The 24,340-nt window shown below is 42.7% G+C and overlaps 2 protein-coding genes across 5 annotated transcripts in view; one reads left to right on the top strand and one right to left on the bottom strand.

The window, feature by feature from the left end:
• The window catches only part of LOC137631042 (zinc finger MYND domain-containing protein 11), a 202,189-nt gene that overhangs the window by 154,600 nt on the left and 23,249 nt on the right, over window positions 1-24,340 (bottom strand). For 2 of the 4 annotated variants that reach the window (XM_068362611.1, XM_068362613.1), the window contains exon 1: window positions 4,583-4,722. The exons of the other annotated variants lie outside the window; for them this stretch is intronic. The gene's annotated coding sequence lies outside the window, so the exon portion shown is untranslated. Of the gene's footprint in view, window positions 1-4,582; window positions 4,723-24,340 lie in introns of those variants that run through there. 4 annotated transcript variants of the gene reach the window in all.
• LOC137630901 (uncharacterized) lies at window positions 1,899-21,224 on the top strand. The gene is made up of 4 exons (XM_068362438.1): window positions 1,899-4,468; window positions 4,580-4,829; window positions 10,350-10,526; window positions 20,958-21,224. Exons 1-4 carry the CDS (start codon window positions 2,907-2,909, stop codon window positions 21,174-21,176), a joined length of 2,208 nt encoding a protein of 735 aa, XP_068218539.1. The 5' UTR covers window positions 1,899-2,906; the 3' UTR covers window positions 21,177-21,224.

Raw genomic sequence — 24,340 nt, 5'->3', positions numbered from 1 at the left:
GCAGGTGCGCTGTGGTGTGCTGGCGCATAGGCGACCTTGAGCGTGTTTGCGAAGGGTGCGCAGGTGATCGTGGGCGCGTGTGCACATGCCGTACAGGAGAGCGCTGGAGATCATGATGGCACGTAAGCACACATTGGTGCATAAGCGCATGTTGGAGCGTTACCGCATGTTGGCGCGTAAGCGCATGTTGGCGCGTAAGCGCGTGGGGTTGCTGCCCTTTGTAAGGACGAGCAGGATGGGTGGTGCGCCGAAGCGTTGGTGACTGACGAGCTGTTGGTGAGCGCTGGTCAGGGCGCGTGGTGCAGAGGGCGAGAGTGATGGCGCACAATAGCGCACTTTGTTGGAGCTTTATTAGGCTCATACAGGAACGGCGATGGAAGGTCGGCAGGTCTGTTGGTTGGATGGTCGACGTGTCTTTAAAAAACACGACCATCCACCGAAGGAGATCGCGAACAATCTGCAGAGAGGCCCAGGACCGAAGTCACAAGACTGGTTGCAGGTGCAGTGATGGATGATCGGTCTAGAGGCTCCTCTGCGGGGGACTGCATTGAAGACGTTGAACCAAAGAGACGCCTCCTCACCGCAGGTGAAGGAAGGCCTCTAAGGCGAAGAGGCGCCTTCCGACGGATGCGCCCTCTGGGAGCCGTTAGATCAGCATGCTGACCGTCAGCAGTCCTCCGAAGAGGAGTCTCTGTAAGTGAATTCCCCCAAGGGAGAGAAACACTAGCAGGAGAGATCGATGATGAACTTAGTTTTCCCCTCAGAGGATGGTCAGGAATGTGGGAAACTAAGTCGGCAGCTACAGTAGAGTTTGTAGTGGCAGAGGAGATGGGTGATGTCGCATGAGACATCCCTGACAATTGTCAGGGGATCTACCTCTAACGGTGACGACGATTGCTTGACAGAAGCACCCCTGCGGATGAAATCAAGCAATGTCTCCTTGGAGGGCGAACCCGTGAGCCCCAAGGAGGACCAAATCTGAAACACGGAGGTAAGTGACAAGGCCTCCCCCGCAGGGAGAGGTGGTGCTGCTTCGCTAGGGGAAGCAACCTCATTTCTCGAGACCCGGGGTTGGTCAGAAATAAATTGGTCTACGCTACTACTCGACGGTCTCTCGAAAGAGACCGACCAAGTAGGAGCTTCGGAGGATGTTTGGGCGACGGAAGAAGAGGCCTTGGGTTTTTCTCCCTTCGAAGCAACCTTCGAAGGAGAAATATCCCGCTTGGACTTCTTCTTCTGCCGTCGCAATAACCTTTCCAACTGGGAGGAAGACCACTCCCTACACTCACTACACTTGTTGACACTATCACACCGTTGACCTCTGCAAGAAGAACAAAGGGCGTGAGGATCAGTTTCGACCGCCGACATGAATGTTCCACAGGGGCGGTCAGAGAGTCCAGGGGCCCAGGGCAGGTGCGCATGGTCGCAGAAGTCAACTTCACACACACAGTCTAAGAAAAAAGAAAAAGCAAAAAGCATTAATGGCTGCCAATTGTCGGTAAGGATGAAGAACAGCCAAGTCCGTTCACCATCCGAGACGAAAGCAAAGTGAGCTCAATCACAGGTGTGTGAGGGGGAGCGGTAGCAAGCTACCCTCCCTACCCCCCGCTAACTAGCGGTGTGGGTAGTTAACCCTCTTTAAAAATTAATGGCTCGTCATTTTAACTACTCCGAAAGTAATACCCCTATTAAATAGCGTGGTTTGTATTTCAGTTACGGAACAAATACAATTACTTAGAGAAGCTAATCTAATATGTAAAGCCAATACTGTAAAGAGGAAATTGATGAAACTTTATTCTTGTCAAAAAGAACATAAGTCTATAAACATCTGAAAAATTGATTAATTAAACTGATACAAACAACTTTCATCAAAATTATTTGTAAAAACTTAAGCTTTTCAGAGACTATATTGCAAGCATAAAAAAAACATAAAAAATATTTACCCATGAACAAATATTACAATATTTTCAAGTTACAGTAGTCAACTTCAGCACACACTACTGCCACATTAAGTATGTGTTATTTGCTAACAACATTCATTCAAATTATAAACACCTAGACTTATAATACAACTCAGAACACCACTCTTCTAAATTAAATATTATAAGTTAATCATGAGAAAAAAGAATTACACTTAAGGCAATGATGATAAAATAAAGGTGTGTCCAACTTCTGCTCTTGAATATTGATAACCAGTGGCCCATTAACATTAAAAGTAATGAATTAATCATCATAATGTTATTAAATTAGAAAGTATTTCAGTTTACAATAATGAGATTGCTCATAACACCTTACATCAGTTATTGATCTTACCCCTATTGCATATGAGAGGCTATAATGAACAGATCACTCATTATGTGGGTTATTATCATATGTAGCAAAACTCTCGGACTGCATCAAGCGTGCCAGTACAATCCATTTTGTTTACACATGGAGAGCATCCAAGTAATACAGTGCATTTTAGCATGATAGTGAAGTGATGAACACTGGTGGCAAAGTGTCAACTAAGGACACTATATTCAACACAAGTTTTGAATAACATAGGACTCATTGTGCATATGGTTTTGTGGTTATAAGCATAGAATCATAAACCTATATTAAGTGTTAAGATTATAGTGTGAAAAATATTGAAGCATAGACTCAGAAAAAAAAAAAATTCCATCAAGTTCTAATTAAAATTACTTGACAATCAGAATTTGAGATGGGGCCAAGCACGTAAAAATGCAAAGGAAATTGGATATCATTACTGTAAAATGTTTTATTATTGACTGCAAAATTTGATGTTCAACGAAATGTTTAAACAAGTTCTAAAAAAATCTGCTTGAAATTCTTCTAAACCCAATTGTTGAAAATATTATAGTTATATATTCTATAACAAAATACATTCATAAATCAATTAGTTCAATATGAGAAGTCATTCTGTATGTGCATCAATGCATATTTTCATGGGAGGCCTAGGCCTATTGTTAAATGTAGCAGCTACAATAGTTACAATCAAACGAGTCAAGAGGCCTCATAATTCAACAGTTACAGTCCTCTATAAAATATCTGACACAATATCTGGTGCCTTGGCAAGCCTTATTCTCTTTTGTGATGGATTTTTATATTTTGGGCAAAGAGAATACACATATTCTTGCTACAGGTATTTTGTGATATACTTTTTAATAGTTTTTTCAATAACCACAAGCAATTCCTCAATTTTGGGAGCAGCTATTGATCACTATCTAACAGCTAAAAATGCCAACATAAAGTCAACGTCATGCCAAAAGGTTTTTTGCATTCTCTGGACAGCAACTTACTGGTTCACCACTGCAGCATTTATCATAATCATTTGGGGTAATACAGAAAAAGATGTAAAACATTTGGATGACAGCACATTCAACTGGAAAAGAAATGAACTCCTTCGTTTCAATCGTGGACTACTTGATGATCTGTGGGCTCACAACAGTCAGAATGACTGGTCTAGTGATTTTCGGGAAAATGCCATAATAGGTCTCGTGTACGGCATCATTGGAGGCAACATTTCACATGAGGCTCTTAAAAAATTTCATGGGAACACTCCAAGTGCAGAAAAAAATCAACAACAAATAAAAAAGCTTCATGCTGCTTTGGGAATTCCAGATTCCGATTTCCATAAAATCTTTGGAACAAACTTGAGCGTAAACTCTCAACATAGCAATAGCACTACTGATAAATCCACAGCAGCCCTTAAAATATCCACAAACTCAGCACAACAGTGGGAACATCACTCTGATAGCAGTATCATTTTAGGAAATAGTAACACCTCAAATATATTCAAGCCCTCACATGGAATAACTATCAACAAACTACAACAAAATTCTTTGAGCAATCATACCTTGCAAAATCAGAATATTAATACAAATGAACATCATGATGTGCCTACCACTTTGTCAAGGCCCCAATCCCTAACTAATGTTAATATTGCAATAGATGCAGCTCAAAATAATTCAACTAATCATTCCAGCATAGGTACTCACTTGATAACATCTCAAGAAACTGGAAGTGAAAGTAATATCACCTTTCCGAACATAAGGAATAATGGTAATTCAGATTCTATACTTCAAGATACTTCACTTCCAAATGACCACAAAGAGTTACCTGAAGGGCTGATAGTAATCCGTACAGAGGTTCCAAATCCAGAGTACCAAGACATAACCTCAACTCCTCTCACTGTTACTACAACTCCAAAAGAGACAGACACTATTCCTGACACGGTAACGGAAAGCGAGCATGTGGCAACAAGTACAGACACACCCACAGAACTTTTTACAGCAGTACCAATAACTAAGAACTCATCTTTTACTACTAATCCACCCAAAACAACGGAAGAAGATAGCATGACTAAGAATCCAAACATCAACAACTCCCAAGTGTCAACATCTTCAACATATGATCAAACAGAAATAGAAGGTCCATTACAAAATCCAAAGATAACATCTGCCTGTAAGCCTCAGGTAAATAAAGAATAAAATTAATATAGTATAACATAATTTTATAAATAAAAAGACCTAAAATAAAAAACAATTCCAAATACTGTACTGTATTATGTCCCATAAAGTACCTGGTTGGCTATAACCAGTAGCTACACTATATTTGTAAAACATCCTTCAAGCTACTCTATTTTTTTCCAGGTTGGTTTTCTCCCGGCATTTATAACGATCATCATCATTTGTGTTTATGGACTGCCATTACTGGTTAGCGGATTCTTAGACGGGAGTTTAGGCTGGAACAATCAAAGATGTATAAGCGTAAACCAATTGAATTCCAGGCATTCTAACAAGCTCATAATTCAAACATTAGCAAGAAAGGTAATATTGTACATTATTTCAGAAATTTAGTCAGGCACATAACCAAGGTTATTCATATACCCTAAAAGAAAACAAAATAATAAAAAAAGAAAATTTCATTTTTCATACTCCATAAATGCAAACCTTTCATTTTACTTATGCCTTACAAAGGCACTAATTATGTATTTTCAACTAATGATCAATAATCAATGAACCATTTGTCCTAGTGCACCAATTTAATTCCAGCATCCACTATACATGTGTGTGATATTTGAAGGGGCTAGAAGTATTACATGCCAAAGTAAACAATTAGTTCAAAGTGATTAAGGTATTTCCAGTGGTAGGCATAAAAAAGTCTAGTCATATTTACTTTTTCATTTTTAACTTAATTTTCACTTAATTATAATCTACTATATCATATTTATCCAAATATAAGTAGACTATGTCACCATAATTTATAACATTCAATGTTGGCTTTTCCCTTGAAGGGTAAACGTGAAATGAGTTCTCTTCACTCTTTTGTCCGGTAGAGTACTGTCTCACTGAATTCCTAGCAAGTGTATTTCTATATCTAACTTTTTCAATTTTCTGGGCATTCCTATGTCTTCGTGCTGTTACTTCCATATCCAGTCTTTTCTACCCCAACAGTTCCTCAACCCTTATCATGTGGCAAAAGCTATCTCAACTGTTGAGTTTCAAACTTTTTAAGTTTCTAGGCATCACAGTTATCTGCCAATTCCTAATACGTAAAACGATTGGCCAACTGTACTCCAACTATGAATATCAACATTTCAAGATCCTATCATATCAACATTTCAAGGTCACATCTTTTCATAATCATCTCTATTTTCCAATTGGCCAACTGTACTCCAACTATGAATATCAACATTTTAAGGTCCTATCATATCAACATTTCAAGGTCATATCTTTTCATAATCCTCTCTATTTTCCTTTTCAATTCTTATATTTCTACTGCAAAGAGTAATCCATGCCTTACGTACTTGCCATAGATGTATACTCTCTATAAAACACAAAGCACAAATATCATTACTGTGGTACTAATGCCTCCAATTATTTCTATGAAAGGAAGTATGCACATTTTTTTTCTTTGTAACAATTAATGTTTTTATTTTCATTGTTCTTATGAAAACAAAATTCACTCTTAATTAACAATAGTTATCCTCTATAGTTAATGTAGAGAGCATGTTTAATTGAAACCCAGTGCATAATTGCAATAAAAGAAAACTATAATATAGGAGCATAAAAAGCCTCAAACTCAAGAAAATAGAATATGACAAATTCAAGAATAAATTGTATTTATCCTAACTATACAAACCTGAGCTCTTTACTCTGGATATATTTTTCTGACATAGCTGGAAACTAGCCATAAACTTTTTACATGAGGTATAACAATCCACTGATAGTCAGCGGGAGGTAGCTGGGGGTAGACCAGGACATCCCTAACATAATGACCTCTGGGTCTAAAATTTCATTGAGGAAAATAAGCATTCAATGCCCGTCCGATGACATGGCGAATCTAAGCTGAGATCGTATTCTTGGTGACTCTCTTCTTGACCCTGCCCGTGCTTACAAAAAGTTGGTTGACATGCAGGCGAGCTTCAGTAGTTTGCTTGTGATAGCGCCTCAGCAAATTCACAGAACATAGTAACAGCTGATCAAGATCATCGGTTACATGACAGAGACTCTCAATCCAGAAGGGCCCATAGTTAGTGTCCATTACAGCAAGATTCTGAGATTTTGCAACAAACTCAGGGACGAAGTTGAGCGGTACTTGCCCCCATCCATTTGAATGGGATATGTCATATAAGAGATCATGCAACTTGACGATTCTCTTGGCAGAGGCAAGAGCAAGAAGGAATACCGTCTTAAGGGTCAAGTCACAATCTGAGAACTGACCCAGTGGTTCATAAAGCGCTTCTATCAGAGATTGTAGTACAGTACTCAAACTACATTCCAAGTAGGTGGTCTAACTTCCAAAGAGGTGGGGCAGGTAAGCTTAAAGCTCCATATGATGTTAGACAATTCCGTCGAAAAGGAAATTTTAACTCTGTTTAGAGTAAAGACAAGGCTCAATGCTGAGAGGCAGCATTTCACCACCGACACTGAGCAGTTTTTCCACTTAAGTCTCTCCTTCTCCTAGAACAGCTGCTTACCACAGCTGAAGAGTATCTTCTACCATTACCAAGAGGAAAGCAGCCACTGAACAGTTGCATTGCAGTGGTCAACCCCTTGAATGAAAAAGAATTGTTTGGTAATCTCAAGTGTTGTCAAGTGTATGAGGAAAGAGGAGAATATGTAAAGAATGGGCCAGACTAATCGCTGTATGTGTGGGCAAAAGGAAAATGAGCCGTAACCAGAGAGAAAGATGCAATGTTGTACTGTCTAGTCAGTCAAGGGCCCAATAACTCTCTAGTGGTAGTATCCCACGGGTGGCTGGTGCCCTGGCCAACCTACTACCTACATATTTGTATTCCAAGATATACAAGATTTTGAGATGGTTGCAGGGAGGAATTCTCGTGATTCATGACGATACCCAGATTGTGACAAAATGCAAGGAGCCTGTCTCAGTGCAGGAGAAGGGTCTTTATAAAGTCTGCTAGAATAACCAATTGTCTAGATAAGAGCTACAGACGAATGCCGTTGATATGAGCCCAGGTTGACACCAGAGTGAATACTCTCGGGAACACCTGGACAGCTCTGGATAAGACTAAGCCCAGCATTTTGAACTTGTAAATTCTCTTGTGAAAGATGAGTCATGGGTAATTCCTTGACATAAGATGGACTAGGATCTGGAAGTCTGTATGCATCTATGAGATCCACAGTTACCATGAATCCCTTTTGTCTGACAGCCTGTCTTACCATATCTGCTGATTCCAACTTGAACAGAGTTTGCAACACAACACCCGTTCATGGCAGAGAGGTCAATGACCAATCTCCAGCAGCCTTCTCTACAAGAAAGAGTCAATTGTAGAAGCCTGGTAATCTGTCTAGGACCTCTTGAAGAGCGTCCTTCTCCAACATAGTTTGAACTTCCGCCTCGAGAGCAAAGTCCTTCGTTGATCCCTTCGAGAAGAAACAGGACATCACTAGATAATAAGTCAATGGAGAGAGAGAGTGAATAAACGGAACGTGGTACCCCACATGGAGGACGGAAACCGTCCAAGATTCAGCCCTGTGGAACTCCCACTTCTGCCACCTGTGCTTCAGGCATCCACCAGAGGGAGGAATGGGTGGAAGCAACCACGTCTTCCAGCTCTACCTCCTCCGGCCATCGCACCCTTGCCATGAAAGGGCTGCTTTGCGGCTTGCCTCTTAACGGTGAACTGCTTTGAAGTTTTGGACCCTTTCCTATGTCCCTGTCTATTGAGGGGAGACGACCTTAGTGCAGATGGCGCCGAAGAGTAAGGGCGAGATGTAACTGCCCTATGGAGAAGGGAGTCAGGACTCATCTTCCTCCAGCACTTTGCAACTGCATCAATGTCTTCCGAGTTGAACAAGAAAGGACCCTCCAATGATGAGTTGCACAACTTGAGTGCTTCTCTCTTTGGCATCTGCTTCTGGAATCTTGACATGACCTTCTAAAATCAGTTCATCCACTGGTTGGCCAAATTATGGGTGAGGAACTGAACTGAACTGCCCTGGCACCTTAAATCAAGGTATTCAAAGCTTTCCATTTCTCTGAATCGGCCAAATCTTCATTGGCGATCGGAGGGTCAACTGAACCAGACCAGTAATTGCAAAGAAGGCTTTGCAATACGCTTCAAGTGCGCATCCTCTGCAGCCGAGAACATCACCTGCTGTGCTGCTGAACTTGTAGAAGATGACATTATGCATCAAAGCCAGAATTGCCAGGTCTAAAGGCAAGGGGGGAACGAACGGTGGTGGAAGTAGGTGCGATGAGTTCCCTACCCTCAGAGTTTGAAGATCCAGTAAACTGGGAGAATACCTTCTTCCAAGCTCTCTTCACCATATTAAACCAGGACAACTTTATTCTGGTCTTGCTAGTTCTAGGGGGCTGGTAGATGCAGTACCGAGGTTCTGTCTTTCCCCTTTGGGGGGAATTGAAAAGATTGCCAAAATTATTTATCATCCTTATGCAGGCTAAGGCCTGCATGAAGGAGTGATACGACTCTCTCTGCTCTGATGCTGAAGCTTTAGGACCAGCAGCCATTAGCAGCACACAATCATAGTAGTCCAAGACTTGTGACTCATCCAGACCCAGAACTCACACCCACAGAAGCCCAAGCTGCATCAGGTTTGCAGGGGAGTAGGACCTAGAGGAAAGTTTCTGCACCACTAGTAACACGAAGGCTTGAACTGAACCAAGAACACCCTTGGAGTTTCGTGAAACTCCATCAAGATTTGTCGTCCTGTTCTTTGGTGACTTCTTCTTCTTTATCTTATAGGTGACGGGACTTGGTTGGTAGCACTGGGAAGGAACAGTTGACAGGTGTAAAAGATCCATTGGGACTCAAAAGAGATGATCAGCTGTAGAACACTTTAATTTGATCTTGTGGTTCCTGATCGCACGATTATCTCTCACTGTTACTGATCGTATGGTTCCAGATTGTGGCACACGGTCAATCCCGTGGAAAGCAACAACCATAGAGAACATGCACGAGGAGACCTGTTTTGCGAAGAGAGGAAACAACCGGAACGTTCCCGCAAAGGCGAAACATGAGAAAGAGCAATGAAAACAATCATAGGCTTCACTTCCACTGGTACTGTGTATTGTACTAGAAAAATTGAAACAAAGTACAATAGATGCCAGAAGTTCTGAGACCTTAAAGTCATTAAAAAAGAGCTGCGATGTGTTTGATGGCATAGTTCCGACAAGCACAGTGCTGAAAATATGTTCCCCTCATGTACTATCTCACCTCACCAATGAGGAGAGAATGTACTGGGATCATTTACCTAGCGTTAGTAAACTTTAATTCTCTAATATTTCTGTTAATCTTTATTTCATGGGAGTTTCATTAGTGGAACCTAGCTATCAATATGGTATTCTGTTGCAAATATCCCTGTCTTGCAATTTGTTGGATGGGAGTTCTATGATGCTCATGCTTGGTAGTTTCTAGTTGTCTCCAACCTCACCATCCTTGTGAGCTAGGGGTAGAGGGGTTAAAGGAGTCTATAGGTTTACCTGTTGAGTCATCAGCAGCCATTACCTGGCTTCCCTGGTGCTAGCTTATTGGAGAGGGGGCTTAGGTGCTGATCATTTGTACATATGGTCAGTCTCTACGACATTGCCCTGTCCCTTGCCTCTGCCACTCATGAGCTACCTTTAAACTAGATAAATATTACAGTACTTGAATAACTTTAGTTGTCTGGTCTATCATTACCTACACCAGGAATTATGTAACAATGAAAACCATTAAACCTTGTTTGATTTATGACTTTTTCCATAATCCTAATAGCAAAAATTATTTACTCTTCCAGGAACTCAAAATATTCATTGTAAAAATTATTCTATTTCTCAAACTTTCATGGGCCTAATAGTAAAACCTTTTTATCTTTCAGGGTTTCATAATCCTTGTAGTAAACTTCATATGCTGGACACCATTTTTATTGGAGAGGCTATTTTCTGCATGGGAAAGAACATCAGCAAGACCTACTACAGTGTCTTCATCATTATTCATTTTGGCTCAAGCGTACAATGTCCTTCGAGCAGTTTTCTACATATATGATAATGAAGAGGTATTGTGTGGAAATACTTTAACTATATTTTCCCAAACTAAAAACTCTTACAATAATACTGTATAGGAATTTTACATAACACCAATATAAGTGAAACCATACAACTGTACACAAACAAATAATGTACACTAACATATTTTCTACAAACAATGACTTATTAAAACTTTGTAACAACCACCCATAATTTCTGAGTACTGCAACAGCATGCCTGAATATCAAATACATAAATTTGGTTCAAAACATATACTGAAATTTGGTCTAATACTCATACAGAAATTTGGTCCAATACTCAGCATAAAATTTTCCTCAAGAAATCTTAAATATACTGTCACTAAGAATTTAAAGATTTATCATAAATCCACAATGCCTTCAAGTCTATGCATTGTTAACCAAGAGCTTACAAACATCATAAATGTTCAAAATAATTTCTATTTTTCCTACCAATACAGACCCAAATCCTTGAATAGGATTATGACTTCTGCAAAGCTACAGAAGCCAATAAATATCTAACTACCTGCTATACATTCACCTTCAACCTTAGGCTTGGGACTTGCAGGGTGGTTGAGACAGGAAGTTTAACTTAAATGATTACATTAGAAATTTGAGATTTGTTCCTACAATACAAACCATCGCACTTTAATAGAAAAATGATATTTTAATTATAAAATGAATTTTTGAATATACTTACCCGGTGAATATATAATAGCTGCAACTCTGTTGCTCGACAGACACATACATAAAAACTCGCCAGCGATCGCTATACAGGTTGCGGGTGTGCCCACCAGCGCCAACTGTCGGCCAGATACCACTCTCGATGTAAACAAAACCTCAATTTCTTCTCATCCCACTGCGTCTCTATTGGGGAGGAAGGGAGGGTCGTTTAATTTATATATTCACCGGGTAAGTATATTCAAAAATTTATTTTATAATTAAAATATCATTTTTAAATATTTAACTTAGCCGGTGAATATATAATAGCTGATTCACACCCAAGGAGGTGGGTAGAGACCAGAGTTAATTATGTTTACATCGTATAAGCTAAGAGTTTTTTATTTCATTTTGACAGTTATCAATATAACAAAACCAAAATAAATAGGTACCTGGTAAGGAAGTCGACTTAGACGATTACTCTGCCTTGTAAGTACGTCTTCCTTACGGAGCCCAGCGATCCTCTTAGGATGCTGACAGACCCCCAGGAGCTGAAGTATCAAGGGCTGCAACCCATACAACAGGACCTCATCAAACCCCTAATCTGGGCGCTCTCAAGAAATGACTTTGACCACCCGCCAAATCAACCAGGATGCGAAAGGCTTCTTAGCCTTCCGGACAACCCATAAAAACAACATTAAAACATTTCAAGAGACAGATTAAAAGGATATGGAATTAGGGAATTGTAGTGGTTGAGCCCTCACCCACTACTGCACTCGCTGCTACGAATGGTCCCAGTGTGTAGCAGTTCTCGTAAAGAGACTGGACATCTTTCAAGTAAAATGACGCGAACACTGACTTGCTTCTCCAATAGGTTGCGTCCATGATACTTTGCAGAGATCTATTTTGCTTAAAGGCCACGGAAGTTGCTACAGCCCTAACCTCGTGCGTCTTAACCTTAAGCCAAGATCGGTCTTCCTCACTCAAGTGTGAATGAGCTTCTCGTATTAACAATCTGATAAAATATGACAAAGCATTCTTTGACATAGGCAAGGATGGTTTCTTAACCGAACACCATAACGCTTCAGATTGGCCTCGTAAAGGTTTAGTACGAGCTAAGTAGAACTTAAGAGCTCTAACAGGGCATAAGACTCTTTCTAGTTCATTGCCTACGATCTCCGATAAGCTAGGAATATCGAAAGATTTAGGCCAAGGACGAGAAGGTAGCTCATTTTTGGCTAGGAAACCAAGCTGCAGAGAACAAGTAGCTTTTTCTGACGAAAACCCGATGTTCTTGCTGAAGGCATGAAGCTCACTGACTCTTTTAGCCGAGGCTAAGCATACCAGGAAAAGAGTCTTAAGAGTGAGATCTTTCAGGGAGGCTGACTGTAAAGGCTCAAACCTGTCTGACATGAGGAATCTTAGGACCACGTCTAAATTCCACCCAGGCGTAGCCAAACGACGCTCCTTAGAGGTCTCAAAAGACTTAAGGAGGTCTTGCAGATCTTTATTGTTGGAAAGATCTAAGCCTCTATGACGGAAGACCGAGGCCAACATGCTTCTGTAGCCCTTGATAGTAGGAGCTGAAAGGGATCGTACTTTTCTCAGGTATAAGAGAAAATCAGCTATTTGGGCTACAGAGGTACTGGTCGAGGATACGGAAACTGACTTGCACCAGTCTCGGAAGACTTCCCACTTCGATTGGTAGACTCTAATGGTAGACGCTCTCCTTGCTCTAGCAATCGCACTGGCTGCCTCCTTCGAAAAGCCTCTAGCTCTCGAGAGTCTTTCGATAGTCTGAAGGCAGTCAGACGAAGAGCGTGGAGGCTTTGGTGTACCTTCTTTACGTGTGGCTGACGTAGAAGGTCTACCCTTAGAGGAAGACTTCTGGGAACGTCTACTAGCCATCGAAGTACCTCGGTGAACCATTCTCTTGCGGGCCAGAGGGGAGCAACTAACGTCAACCTTGTCCCTTCGTGAGAGGCGAATTTCTGCAGTACCTTGTTGACAATCTTGAATGGTGGGAATGCGTAAAGGTCTAGATGTGACCAATCTAGGAGGAAGGCATCTATATGTATTGCTGCTGGGTCCGGGACTGGAGAGCAATAGATTGGAAGCCTCTTGGTCAGCAAGGTTGCAAAGAGATCTATGGTGGGTTGACCCCAAGTCGCCCAGTCTCTTGCACACATCCTTGTGGAGGGTCCATTCGGTTGGAATTACTTGACCTTTCCGACTGAGACAATCTGCTAGGACGTTCAAGTCGCCCTGGATGAACCTCGTTACAAGGGAGATGCCTCGATCTTTTGACCAGATGAGCAGGTCCCTTGCGATCTCGTACAAAGTCAGTGAGTGGGTACCTCCCTGTTTGGAAATGTACGCCAAGGCCGTGGTGTTGTCCGAGTTGACCTCCACCACCTTGCCTCGAAGGAGATTCTCGAAGCTTATCAAGGCCAGATGAACCGCCAAAAGCTCCTTGCTGTTGATATGCATGCTCCTCTGACTCGAGTTCCACAGACCTGAGCATTCCCGACCGTCCAGCGTCGCGCCCCAGCCCAAGTCCGATGCGTCCGAGAAGAGAACGTGGTTGGGTATCTGAACTGCCAGGGGAAGACCCTCTCGTAGGCTGATATTGTCCTTCCACCAAGTCAGACAAGACTTTATCTTTTCGGAAATCGGGATCGAGACCGCCTCTAGCGTCTTGTCCTTTTTCCAGTGAAAAGCCAGATGGAATTGAAGAGGACGGAGGTGTAGCCTTCCTAGTGAGACAAATTGCTCCAGGGATGACAGCGTTCCTACCAGACTCATCCACAGTCTGACTGAGCAGCGTTCTTTCTTCAGCATCTTCTGGATGGAGAGCAGGGCTTGATCTATTCTGGGGGCCGACAGAAAAGCCCGAAAAACTTGACTGTGAATCTCCATCCCTAAATACAGAATAGATTGGGATGGGACCAGCTGTGACTTTTCCAAGTTGACAAGGAGTCCCAATTCCTTGGTCAGATCTAGAGTCCAATTGAGATCCTTCAGACAGCGATGACTGGAAGAGGCTCTGAGAAGCCAGTCGTCCAGATAAAGGGAGGCTCGGATGTCCGATAAGTGGAGGAATTTTGCCACATTCCTCATAAGCCTCGTAAACACGAGAGGAGCTGTGCTTAGGCCAAAGCACAGGGCCCGAAACTGGTACACCACATCGTCGAAGACGAATCTCAGAAAAGGTTGGGAGTCTGAGTGAATGGGGATGTGGAAGTAGGCGTCCCTTAGGTCTAGAAAGACCATCCAGTCTTCCTTTCTGACCGCTGCTAGGACTGACTTTGTGGTCTCCATGGTGAACTTCGTCTTTGTGACAAAGACATTCAGAGCACTGACGTCTAGCACCTCCTGTCTTCTTTGATACTAGGAAGAGACGGTTGTAAAACCCCGGTGATTGAAGGTCCGAGACTTTGACCACCGCTCCCTTCTCTAGCAAAAGAGACACTTCCAGTTTCAGGGCTTGTCTCTTTTCTTCCTCTCGGTACCTGGGAGAGAGATCGATGGGGGACGTCGCTAGAGGGGGTTTGCGTACAAAAGGGATTTTGTACCTCTCTCTGAGCAACCTCACAGATTGTTGATCTGCGCCTCTCTTCTCCCAGGCTTGCCAGAAGTTCTTGAGTCTGGCACCTACTGCTGTCTGAAGTTGCGGGCAGTCAGACTCTGCCCTTAGAGGACTTGGATCCTTTTTTCTTCCCTCTCTTCCCTTCGCCACGAGCACCTCCCCTGCTGGAGGCTCTGCCACGAAAGGGCGGGATAAACCGAGACGCTGGAGTGTCTATCCTAGGTCTAGCAGACAATGCAGGCAAAGGGGGAGCTTTGCGAGCCGAGGACGCAACTAGATCGTGGGTGTCCTTCTGCACTAAAGACAAGGCAATTTCCTTAACCAAGACTTCAGGAAACAGGCACTTAGACAAGGGCGCAAAGAGTAGCTCAGATCTTTGGCATGGCGTCACTCCAGCAGACAGGAAAGAGCATAGAGACTCTCGTTTCTTCAGGACTCCGGACGTGAATGAAGCGGCAAGTTCGTTGGACCCATCACGGACGGCCTTGTCCATGCAGGACATAATGAGTAAGGAAACATCCTTATCGGCAGAAGAGATTTTCCTACTCAGGGCTCCTAAACACCAGTCCAGGAAGTTAAAGACTTCGAACGCCCTAAATATGCCTTTAAGAAGGTGGTCCAGGTCCGAGGGTGACCAACAAATCTTCGAGCGTCTCATGGCAAGGCGGCGGGGAGAGTCTACAAGACTTGAGAAGTCGCCCTGGGCAGAGGCAGGAACTCCCAAGCCGAGAACTTCTCCCGTGGCATACCAGACGCTCGATCTAGACGAGAGTTTAGATGGGGGGAAGGCAAATGCTGTCTTCCCTAAACTCCTCTTGGTCTCTAACCAATCGCCTAACAGCTCTCTTGGATGAGCGAGAGAGAACGAGTTTAGTAAAGGCAGGCATGGTAGTAGGAACGCCTAAGACAAACTCTGACGGCGGCGAACGAGGAGCCACAGAAATAAAGTGATCAGGGAACAACTCTTTAAAAACAGCCATGACTTTTCTAAAGTCCAAGGATGGTTGAACTGCTTTAGGCTCATCAAGTTCTGAAGGTTGATCCTCAGGATGTGGTTCAGCAACGTCCTCATCTGACAGTTCCTCATCCGATAACTGATGAGAAAACGGCAAAGGTGTAGGCAACGTTTGACTCGCAGAGTCCGGTCGCACTGGTGCATACGTGACGGAGCCGGACGCAGCGTCCTGGAACTGCTGAACAGTCTGGGAACTGTCAACAACAACAGGTGCGCGAGGACGCACAGCGTCCACCCGAGACTGTTTAGACCGTCTGGGTTGTGCAGTCAACACCATACCGGGTTGCGGAGGTTGACGCACCGCGTCAAAACAAGTCAACTCTGATGGTTGATGAACGTCCTGAACGTCACCAATCACATCAGTGCGTTGCCTAACGTCAACGTGCGGCTGGAAATCCACACTGGGTCGCATCGGTGGGGGTACTACCCCAACTGGTTGACGCGAGAAAGCTACCTCAACGTCAACAGGACGCACAACAGACCGCTTGGATGGCTGATGGCCAGTAGGTTCAACGGAAACCTTCTCCGCATTGTAGTCCTCCATCAAGGACGCAAGCTTGGACTGCATGTCTTGCAGTAACACCCATTTAGGGTCTACGGAAGCAGGTGCGGTAACAGACGGGGTGAGCGAATGAGACGGCACCACTTTGCCTCTCTTAGGCGGCGAGCAGTCATCAGATGACGGCAACGGGTCCGAACTGTCCCAGTGGCTACAACCGGGACGTTGGACTTGTCCTGAAGGGACCGACTTACGCTTTAAAGGTCTGGAGACCTTGGTCCAAGGTTTCTTACGAGAAACACCTTCGGACGACGAGGTAAAAATGGGCTCTCTCGTCTTACGTTGGTAGGGGCGATCTTGGAGAGATACGCCTGATACCATAGAGGGAACGTCTGTTCGCTGATCAAGGCCTCTCGAACCCATGAGTCGTACGACATTGCTTCTCCCCTGGGCTTGGGAGCTTGCAAGAGGTCCCGGACTAGGTGGACGACAGGCACGAACAGACGAACCCTCGAGCGCAACACTGTTCACAACACTTTGAGAAACACTAGGCACTTTAACACTTTCCGCCGTGGCACTTTGGCATTCGAGTTCCTTTACGTCCGCCATGAGTTGATTTCGGTCACTAGCTAAGGCCTCAACTCTCTCCCCCAAGGCATGAATAGCACGCATCATGTCTTGCATAGACGGTTCCTGAGTGCTAGGAGGGGGGTTAGGAACAACCACTACAGGGGAAGGATTAGGTTCAGGGGCATGTGGAGAGGAAAAATCTACCGACCTAGAAGAACTTCTCCTTACCCTATCTCTCTCTAGTCTGCGTGTATATTTATCAAATTCGATAAAATCGAATTCCGAAAGGCCCACGCATTCCTCACACCGATCTTCCAATTGACAGGTTTTACCCCGACAATTGGAACAAACAGTGTGAGGGTCGAGAGAAGCCTTTGGAAGACGCCTATGACAGTCCCTAGCATTACATTTTCTGAACTTGGGAACTTGAGAAGGGTCAGCCATTTTGAATTAGTCAAGGGAAAATTCCAAAAAACGATCTAAGTCATCAACAATTAATCCGATTCAAAAAAAGAGTTCAAGGATTTATTTGAAGAAAAACACCTGTACTGCGAAAGCTCAAACCAAATTAAAGTACTTCACCAAATATGATGGGAAAAACTCCAGGTTCAACAGCGAGTAAAGTACGTCTTGTCGACACGTCGACAGAGAAGAAATTGAGGTTTTGTTTACATCGAGAGTGGTATCTGGCCGACAGTTGGCGCTGGTGGGCACACCCGCAACCTGTATAGCGATCGCTGGCGAGTTTTTATGTATGTGTCTGTCGAGCAACAGAGTTGCAGCTATTATATATTCACCGGCTAAGTTAAATATTTAAAACTCATCCTTATGAGGGAGGAAGTACTTATGAACCAAAATCTGGTGGCTTAAATTCCCTGGAAATGTCAGAACACGTGGTCCTATATGTAAGCATAGGTGATGATTCCTGCCAACATCCTAATGGTCTGAGCATGGATCTCAAAGGCATTAGGTTAGGTCCATACCAAGTGTAAATGGTAATTGGTTGCAAGAGAACCTATATCCTTGTACAATACTATATAGGATATGTTGTCCGAATGTATATGCATCTAAAGTGTAATAAATGGGTTTGTATACGTTCCACTCATCCTCCCCTTCTTTTGGAAGTCTGGGAGACATACATCTCAACAAATCTTGTCTTGAAAAAAATGTTGCTTGGTTATGAAGTTTACCTAAACCTGACCCCCAGTCCAACTCATAACCACCACAGAATCCTCCTGAATGACCACTGTAGGTCCCAACAACACCAAGGCCTTTCACCAGTTCCCAGGGTCTGCAGCCCCTAAGGAGCCCTGTTCTTGAATGTTCTAGTACAGAATCTTTGATCCCTTTGAGGTGTGAGCACTAGGAGATCAGACGAAAGACTGATAACCTTCCTTTTAATCCTAGAGGCCTCAGGTTTCTGGATCTAGAAGAACCTTTTTCTGTTCAGTAAGAAGCATAACCAGAACAGACCTCAAAAATTTAACTAATCTACCAAGGAGATCTCTATCTGGGGTTTCAGGTAGGGGAAGAAATCCTAGAGGAGAAGAACCTCCAGAGCACCATCTAGGTTGCGTACTCTCTACATTCCTCCGGTGCACACTCAACAGGAGGGGAACAATCCAACGACGATAGATTCCTAGATGCACTGTACATCCAATGAGGAGCATCTGGAAGAAACATGTATAGGAGGGGTGCATTAGGAAACACGTGCCTGGTAAGGCTCTTCTGTATTGGGAGGAGTGTCTGGTGATGCGTCAAGATGAGCGTCTGGTAGACTTGTTATTACGGAAGGCATCCCTGGGGCAGCACACCTGGGAGATGCACCTATAAGGGAGGGGCACTTGGCTAGGTTTGTCTAGCAAGGCTCGTTGGAAGAATTGCTTCTGGGAGAAACAAGACTTGAAGAGGCATATCTGCTGCAAGAGGAACTCCTGGGCGAGGAGCATCTATAGGAGAGGTTAGGTTGGATGAGGCGCATTGGCTGATGTGATCCATGTGAAGCACATTTGGTCGAGGGGTGTCAGAATAAGGCACGTATGGATGAGATGCATCTGATTGAGGCCTGTCTGGGTGAGGCAAGTCCAGGTGAAGCACGTTTGGATGAGGAACACCAAGTTGAGGCCGGAATAGGAAGGTCAATTGTAGAAGTTCAAAGACGATCTGAATGAGGCTCGTAGAGGATGAATAGCATATGTGAGGTGCCTAAGATCCACCTCCAAGAAGGAAGGAGCTGGCAAAGGTTGACTAGGAACCTTACAAGCATATCCCTGGGAGCTAGAGTGCTTTGGAGGAGACCTCCTAATGGGGCAAAGTTAAGAGCTCGAATAATTGAAGAAAGTACTTGTAGAAGCTTGCAGGTCCTTGCAAGGGAGAAATCCTCTGGAGGGGCAGGTGAAGAGTGGCATTTCCAAAGGGAAGAGCAACATGGAAATAATCTCCCATGAAGGTCTCTGAGCATGTCGGGAGATGAAGAAGGCAGTGTCAAGGTCCCAGAAGAGCCAATGACTTCTCTGGCAGGGGCTGCAACTGCTCCTGTGGTGGGGATCCTCAAAGAAAAATGCCTGCACTAGCCACTCTCTGAGATAACCTCAAAGTCTTAAGATTGGCCACATTACACATATCAATCTGAAATATCTCGTTTTCCAAGGATTATCAGGTATAGGCAACCCCCCTTGCTTAAACAGCCTCCAGGGGAGACGACAAATGATGAGAGAAGAGGAAGTATTGGGATCAAAGTGAGAGGTCAAGGCTAAGTGACCTCAAGGATGACTCGAAAGTAAGAAAAAAAAGAAGAAAAAAACTCTTCTAATGACGAAGACTCTCCACTGAAAGATGACCATTAAAAACTTGAATGGGTCTCAAATTTCAATCCCATAGCTGCCAGGCAGGGGTGCATCACTACTGTAGTCACAAGAAGCACTTAGCTGTGTCGAATCCTCAGTAGGAAAAGCATAATAGGCAAGGATTACTTCCCTCACTCAAAATGGAGCAGAGCCTCAACCAAAATCCCCATAAAAAACACACAATTCATAAATACGTCGGAAAAGAGAAGGAAAAAATTAAGTTTCCAGAAAATCCAGTCAGTGGGAATGTCTGTTCTCACTGATGGCTGATTTTTTGTCAGTGGACCAGTGGGGGCCAGTGATTCCTCGCTATAAGCCAGTAGTTGACATCTCGTTATAATTTTTAATTGCCATATTCCAGCTTCACTGTTATCCATTCTCCTATGTTCAGGACGAGGGTTTGTATCTGTGTAGAAAAAAAACCTGTACCTTATCAATAATTTGAGGCTTTTGCGTACTCTTGAGGAATTCTCTATGGATGATTGATTGATTAGGAGTTTTCTGGCATCCTGACATGCGTTCTCTAAAGTAAGTTCAACACAAACCCTATGTTTTTGTTCGCCGATTCTTCTCTTTCCTTTTTACCTCTCCTACTTTACTGCATAACGCTTTTGTAATAACATGATACTATACAGTATGACAAAAACAATAACAAAAATACTGGAAGTAAAAAAGAAATGAAAAAAAAATACATAGTAAAAGTTATACATAACAACTTAACCCATTCCATAGAGATTTTATCAATAAAAATTATCAAAAGAGATTTCTATAGATAATGTGTTAAAGAAATATTTGATAATATAAAATGCACTATGAACAATATAAATTTTCATTTATATAAAAAATTGCCTTGCATTGGACCTCTTGAAATGAATTAATGACATAGGATGAGTTATGACTATATAATCTACTTAAAGTTGAAAGGCCATTTTCTCATCATCGAAACATTGAAAGTGTTGTTATGAAACAATATCTATTTTTTTTTAAACAGAAAGCATATGTTTTCATACAAACTCACTAATTACAGTTGAATTTATCTACGCCCTTCCCCAAACTCAGGCAATTGATTTCTTATCACATGAAAAGATAAAAGCAACTATCATAAGCAGGCTGTACATGTGAAGTACAGGCCTCTCAATCCTGAACTATAAAAGCTGGTGTGACTGGGTATTACCTGTCCACTTATGTTGAGTAACAAATAATTAACTGTTTTATTTGAAAAATAAAATGTCTTCCATTATAAAAATGTTTCTCTTAATTTCAGGTAAACATGCAAGGGTGTCCCTTCCCAGCTTCAAGATGCTGTAGCACTACCGTCTTGCCCCTTGACAATGCACAATCAGAAATAATCTTTACCAATGAGAGAACTGAGCCTCACAATTTTACTAGCAATGAAGGGATGCCTGCCTATCCTTCTCAACACCATGCTAAGTCTATTCCAATGGTTAACTTACGTCATCAAATACCGGGTGGTGAAAAATAGTAGTGTTACTTTAAAATAAGATATAATTAAATTAGTTCCCTTTTAAAATATTATACAGAAGGAAAGATCTTGTTTTCATTAAATAAGAGAGTATTTTACTGTACAGTAGTTGTTTCCTTAACCTTATATATTTGTAATTAGATGGGCATTACAAAGGAAATGGGTACCGAAATGCCTTATTTAGCCGAAATCTTAATCTACAACTGTATAACACCCAAGTCATGTCACTGTATTATGATATAAAAAATAATTTAAAAGTAATTTATATCTTTCATAGCTATACCACTTCTTTAATACTAGTATACACAACCCGTCCAGCTAAATATTTTGATAGATATGCACACATGCACACACAAATTCAACCCTTCCCACACCCTCCCCCTTTCATAACTACAACCCCCTGGTTTGGCAATATGTGGGAGATTATGGTTTCTAAGTATACCTCTTGGGATACCACTTCTCAACAGGGTATAGACCAAGTAGTAATACGTTTGTCAATATCCCTCAGCGTGACAGAAAAGATGTATATTTACATATATAGGCAGATAGTTGCTTTATATTATATAAGGGAGGATAAGAAATTTCTTCAGAGCAACCTGAAATGGCCACTGATTTATTAACAAGTTTATGACTGGTGGTGGAGATTAGCACCACTCACCCGCCTGTTACAGACAAGCCACTTTGACCTTTGTTCTCAAGCGTATACAAACGTTTCTTCCTTTAATGTATGATATGTGAATGACTCGCTCATTAGTGAGAGGATGTCCCCTTTAGCCAATACTAGTAGGTTCCCTTCTTCCCTGGAAATTTTAGTCTCCTAGTCCAATAAGTAATCAAGTAATTAAGTCCAGCAACATCCTAAAAGCTATTCATTAGGATGAATGAATTGTTTGAGCTTGGTAAGTGGCTAGGTTATGTAACCTGACACTTGGTCTTGGATTAATCCTTCTCCCCATGTAGGGGAGATTTTGGGCGAATGCAGTACCTGGCATATGACAACCAATAGGTTTGGCATACACTTAGCCAACCTCCCACTGAAAATGAGAGAGACTTCTTACAGGATCGTCTGCGAAGATGGCAACTCAGTGGACAGTGGAACTGGTACTCTGCTCCATCAAGGACGAAGTGGAGGTACAGTACTGAAACAATGAAGTCCCCTTGAACGCAGTTCGGCGATAAAACTGGTTCAGAAGAGAGAGGTCAATGAACTTTCTCCAGCCATCAGGAAGAGTCGTCTATGGAAACAGGGAGACCCATCTTTAAAAACTATGAGCAAGTTTTCTAGCATTGCTTTCACCTAACCTGACAGGGCCATGGCTTTCTGTGAACATGGAAGATACATCTGAAACACAATTGAAATACATGATGGAGGGCAACGGTTGTGGAAGGGTAACAAATAACCCTCCAGAAGGACTCTCACTACCCATGGCTCTGCCCCAAGATGCTGCCAAGTTGCCCAATGGTAGGAGAGGCATCTCCTTATTTGCAGCAGCTGAAGGAGCGGACTGCCACCATCAATGTTCCCTCCTCCTCTCCTCTTTACCCTACCTCCCTTCCTGAACTGGACAGGTTGGGGGTCTCATAAGGCTACAGAGTCCAATACCTTCTAAAAAGAAGAGGTTGCTGGAAGTTCCAGTTAGGGTTTGAAGAAGCCCTGGATCTTTTTTGCCACCAATCCCTTAGGGAATGGCCATCCCTGAAGGCTTGGTCACAGTTACCTTCAAAGAGCCGGGGGCCTGGAAGGATACCACACGGTAGATAAGTGTCCTGCACAGCAATCCTCCACTTGTGGAGCACCAAAATGCTGATCAATGACCAAAGATCCTCTTGGAGTAAGCACTACTACTGCTTTGCTCATTGTACTCACAAATGGACGCAATAATCTCCACAAAAAAGCACTTCACCTCCAGGTTCTCAGCCTTCAGCAGTACTGGACCCAAGTCCAATACCTTTGGGAAAAAAAAAAAAAAAAGGCTTGGCAAGCCTGTTGGAAGAATGCTCTGTCCTCCTCAAGTACAACTGATTTCTCCCAAGGATGAAACAAGAAACGTACTCATGTGGGTCCAATGATGGTCCAGGCAGTGAATGGTCTCACTTAGCATTGGATATGGAATACTCTCTAGTATTAAGCTCAGGGTAGAGACTTAAGCAGTAAAATACTTTGTACCTTTTCTTTGGTAATATTGGTCATTTGAGCAGCCCTGCTCCATACTTTTCCTTTAATCAGGGAGACTCACTGCTTACTGGGATGGAAGTCAACTAAGGAACCAAAACTGGAAGGTTGTAATTTCCCTGGAAGTGTTCCAAGCTCAATCTGTGATGATGAAAAGCATAGACAATGTCACCTCCTATACGTTTATAAGGATACAATGAATTGTAACGTTTCATGCCTAGAGAAACCATATCCACCCAATGGGACGTAGTCACAATCAAATATCACAACTTTGTAAAGTAATTTGTATTTTTCCTAGCTATACAAACCTGATTCCTTTATGTAGGGAACAGTCTTTAGGACGCGAGCGGGACGGCAGTTAACTTAGTTAACAAGGTAGTCAATAACAGGTGGGAGCAAGGACGAAGAGCCCCGTCCCTTATATGTCAAAGTCTCTCGATTTAAGACCTTTCAGCTCAGTAGTAGAGGTATGATTAAGGAGGGAAGTTTAATATAAAGGACTCAGGTTTGTGAACCTAGGAAAAATGCGAATTACTTAAAAAATATCTAATTGCTTCCTATGCAAATATAAACCACCGTCCTTTATGTAGGGAGACTCGCTGCTTGGTGGGTTGGCAGTCCCCTTAGAACTACACTGGAAGGCTCTTTTTTTTTTCACGGAAATGTCATTTTACTTGGTCCTGTACAGGAGCGAAGATGACGAATTCAGAAATCTCCTATATATCATTGGGATGAATAAACTTACAGGAACTGGCCGGTCAAAAAGATTGGAACATGGTCAAAGGATGCATCCCTTTCCCCGAGGGGGATCGTAATCAGGAATATTATACTTGGCATATGATAAACAAAAGGTTCGTATATATTCCACCATCCTCCCTCTCACTTAGGGAGGGTGGAGAAGAGCTTCTTTAGGATTTAAAGAATGGAGCTCAGAAGTATAGTTCATCAACATAAAATCAGATCCAAACATGTAAAACTCCAACTGCTTTGC

Source organism: Palaemon carinicauda, chromosome 39 (assembly GCF_036898095.1).
Source record: "Palaemon carinicauda isolate YSFRI2023 chromosome 39, ASM3689809v2, whole genome shotgun sequence".
NCBI lineage: Eukaryota > Metazoa > Arthropoda > Malacostraca > Decapoda > Palaemonidae > Palaemon > Palaemon carinicauda.
This window is presented reverse-complemented; position numbering and strand designations above follow the sequence as displayed.

What these genes read in the sequence shown, in the direction of transcription:
- LOC137630901 (XM_068362438.1), top strand. Translation starts at nt 2,907, where the DNA reads ATGAGAAGTCATTCTGTATGTGCATCAATGCATATTTTCATGGGAGGC. An exon ending in TTCAAACATTAGCAAGAAAG is followed by an intron (nt 4,830 to 10,349) that starts GTAATATTGTAC and finishes TTTATCTTTCAG; the next exon opens with GGTTTCATAATCCTTGTAGT. An exon ending in ACATATATGATAATGAAGAG is followed by an intron (nt 10,527 to 20,957) that starts GTATTGTGTGGA and finishes TCTTAATTTCAG; the next exon opens with GTAAACATGCAAGGGTGTCC.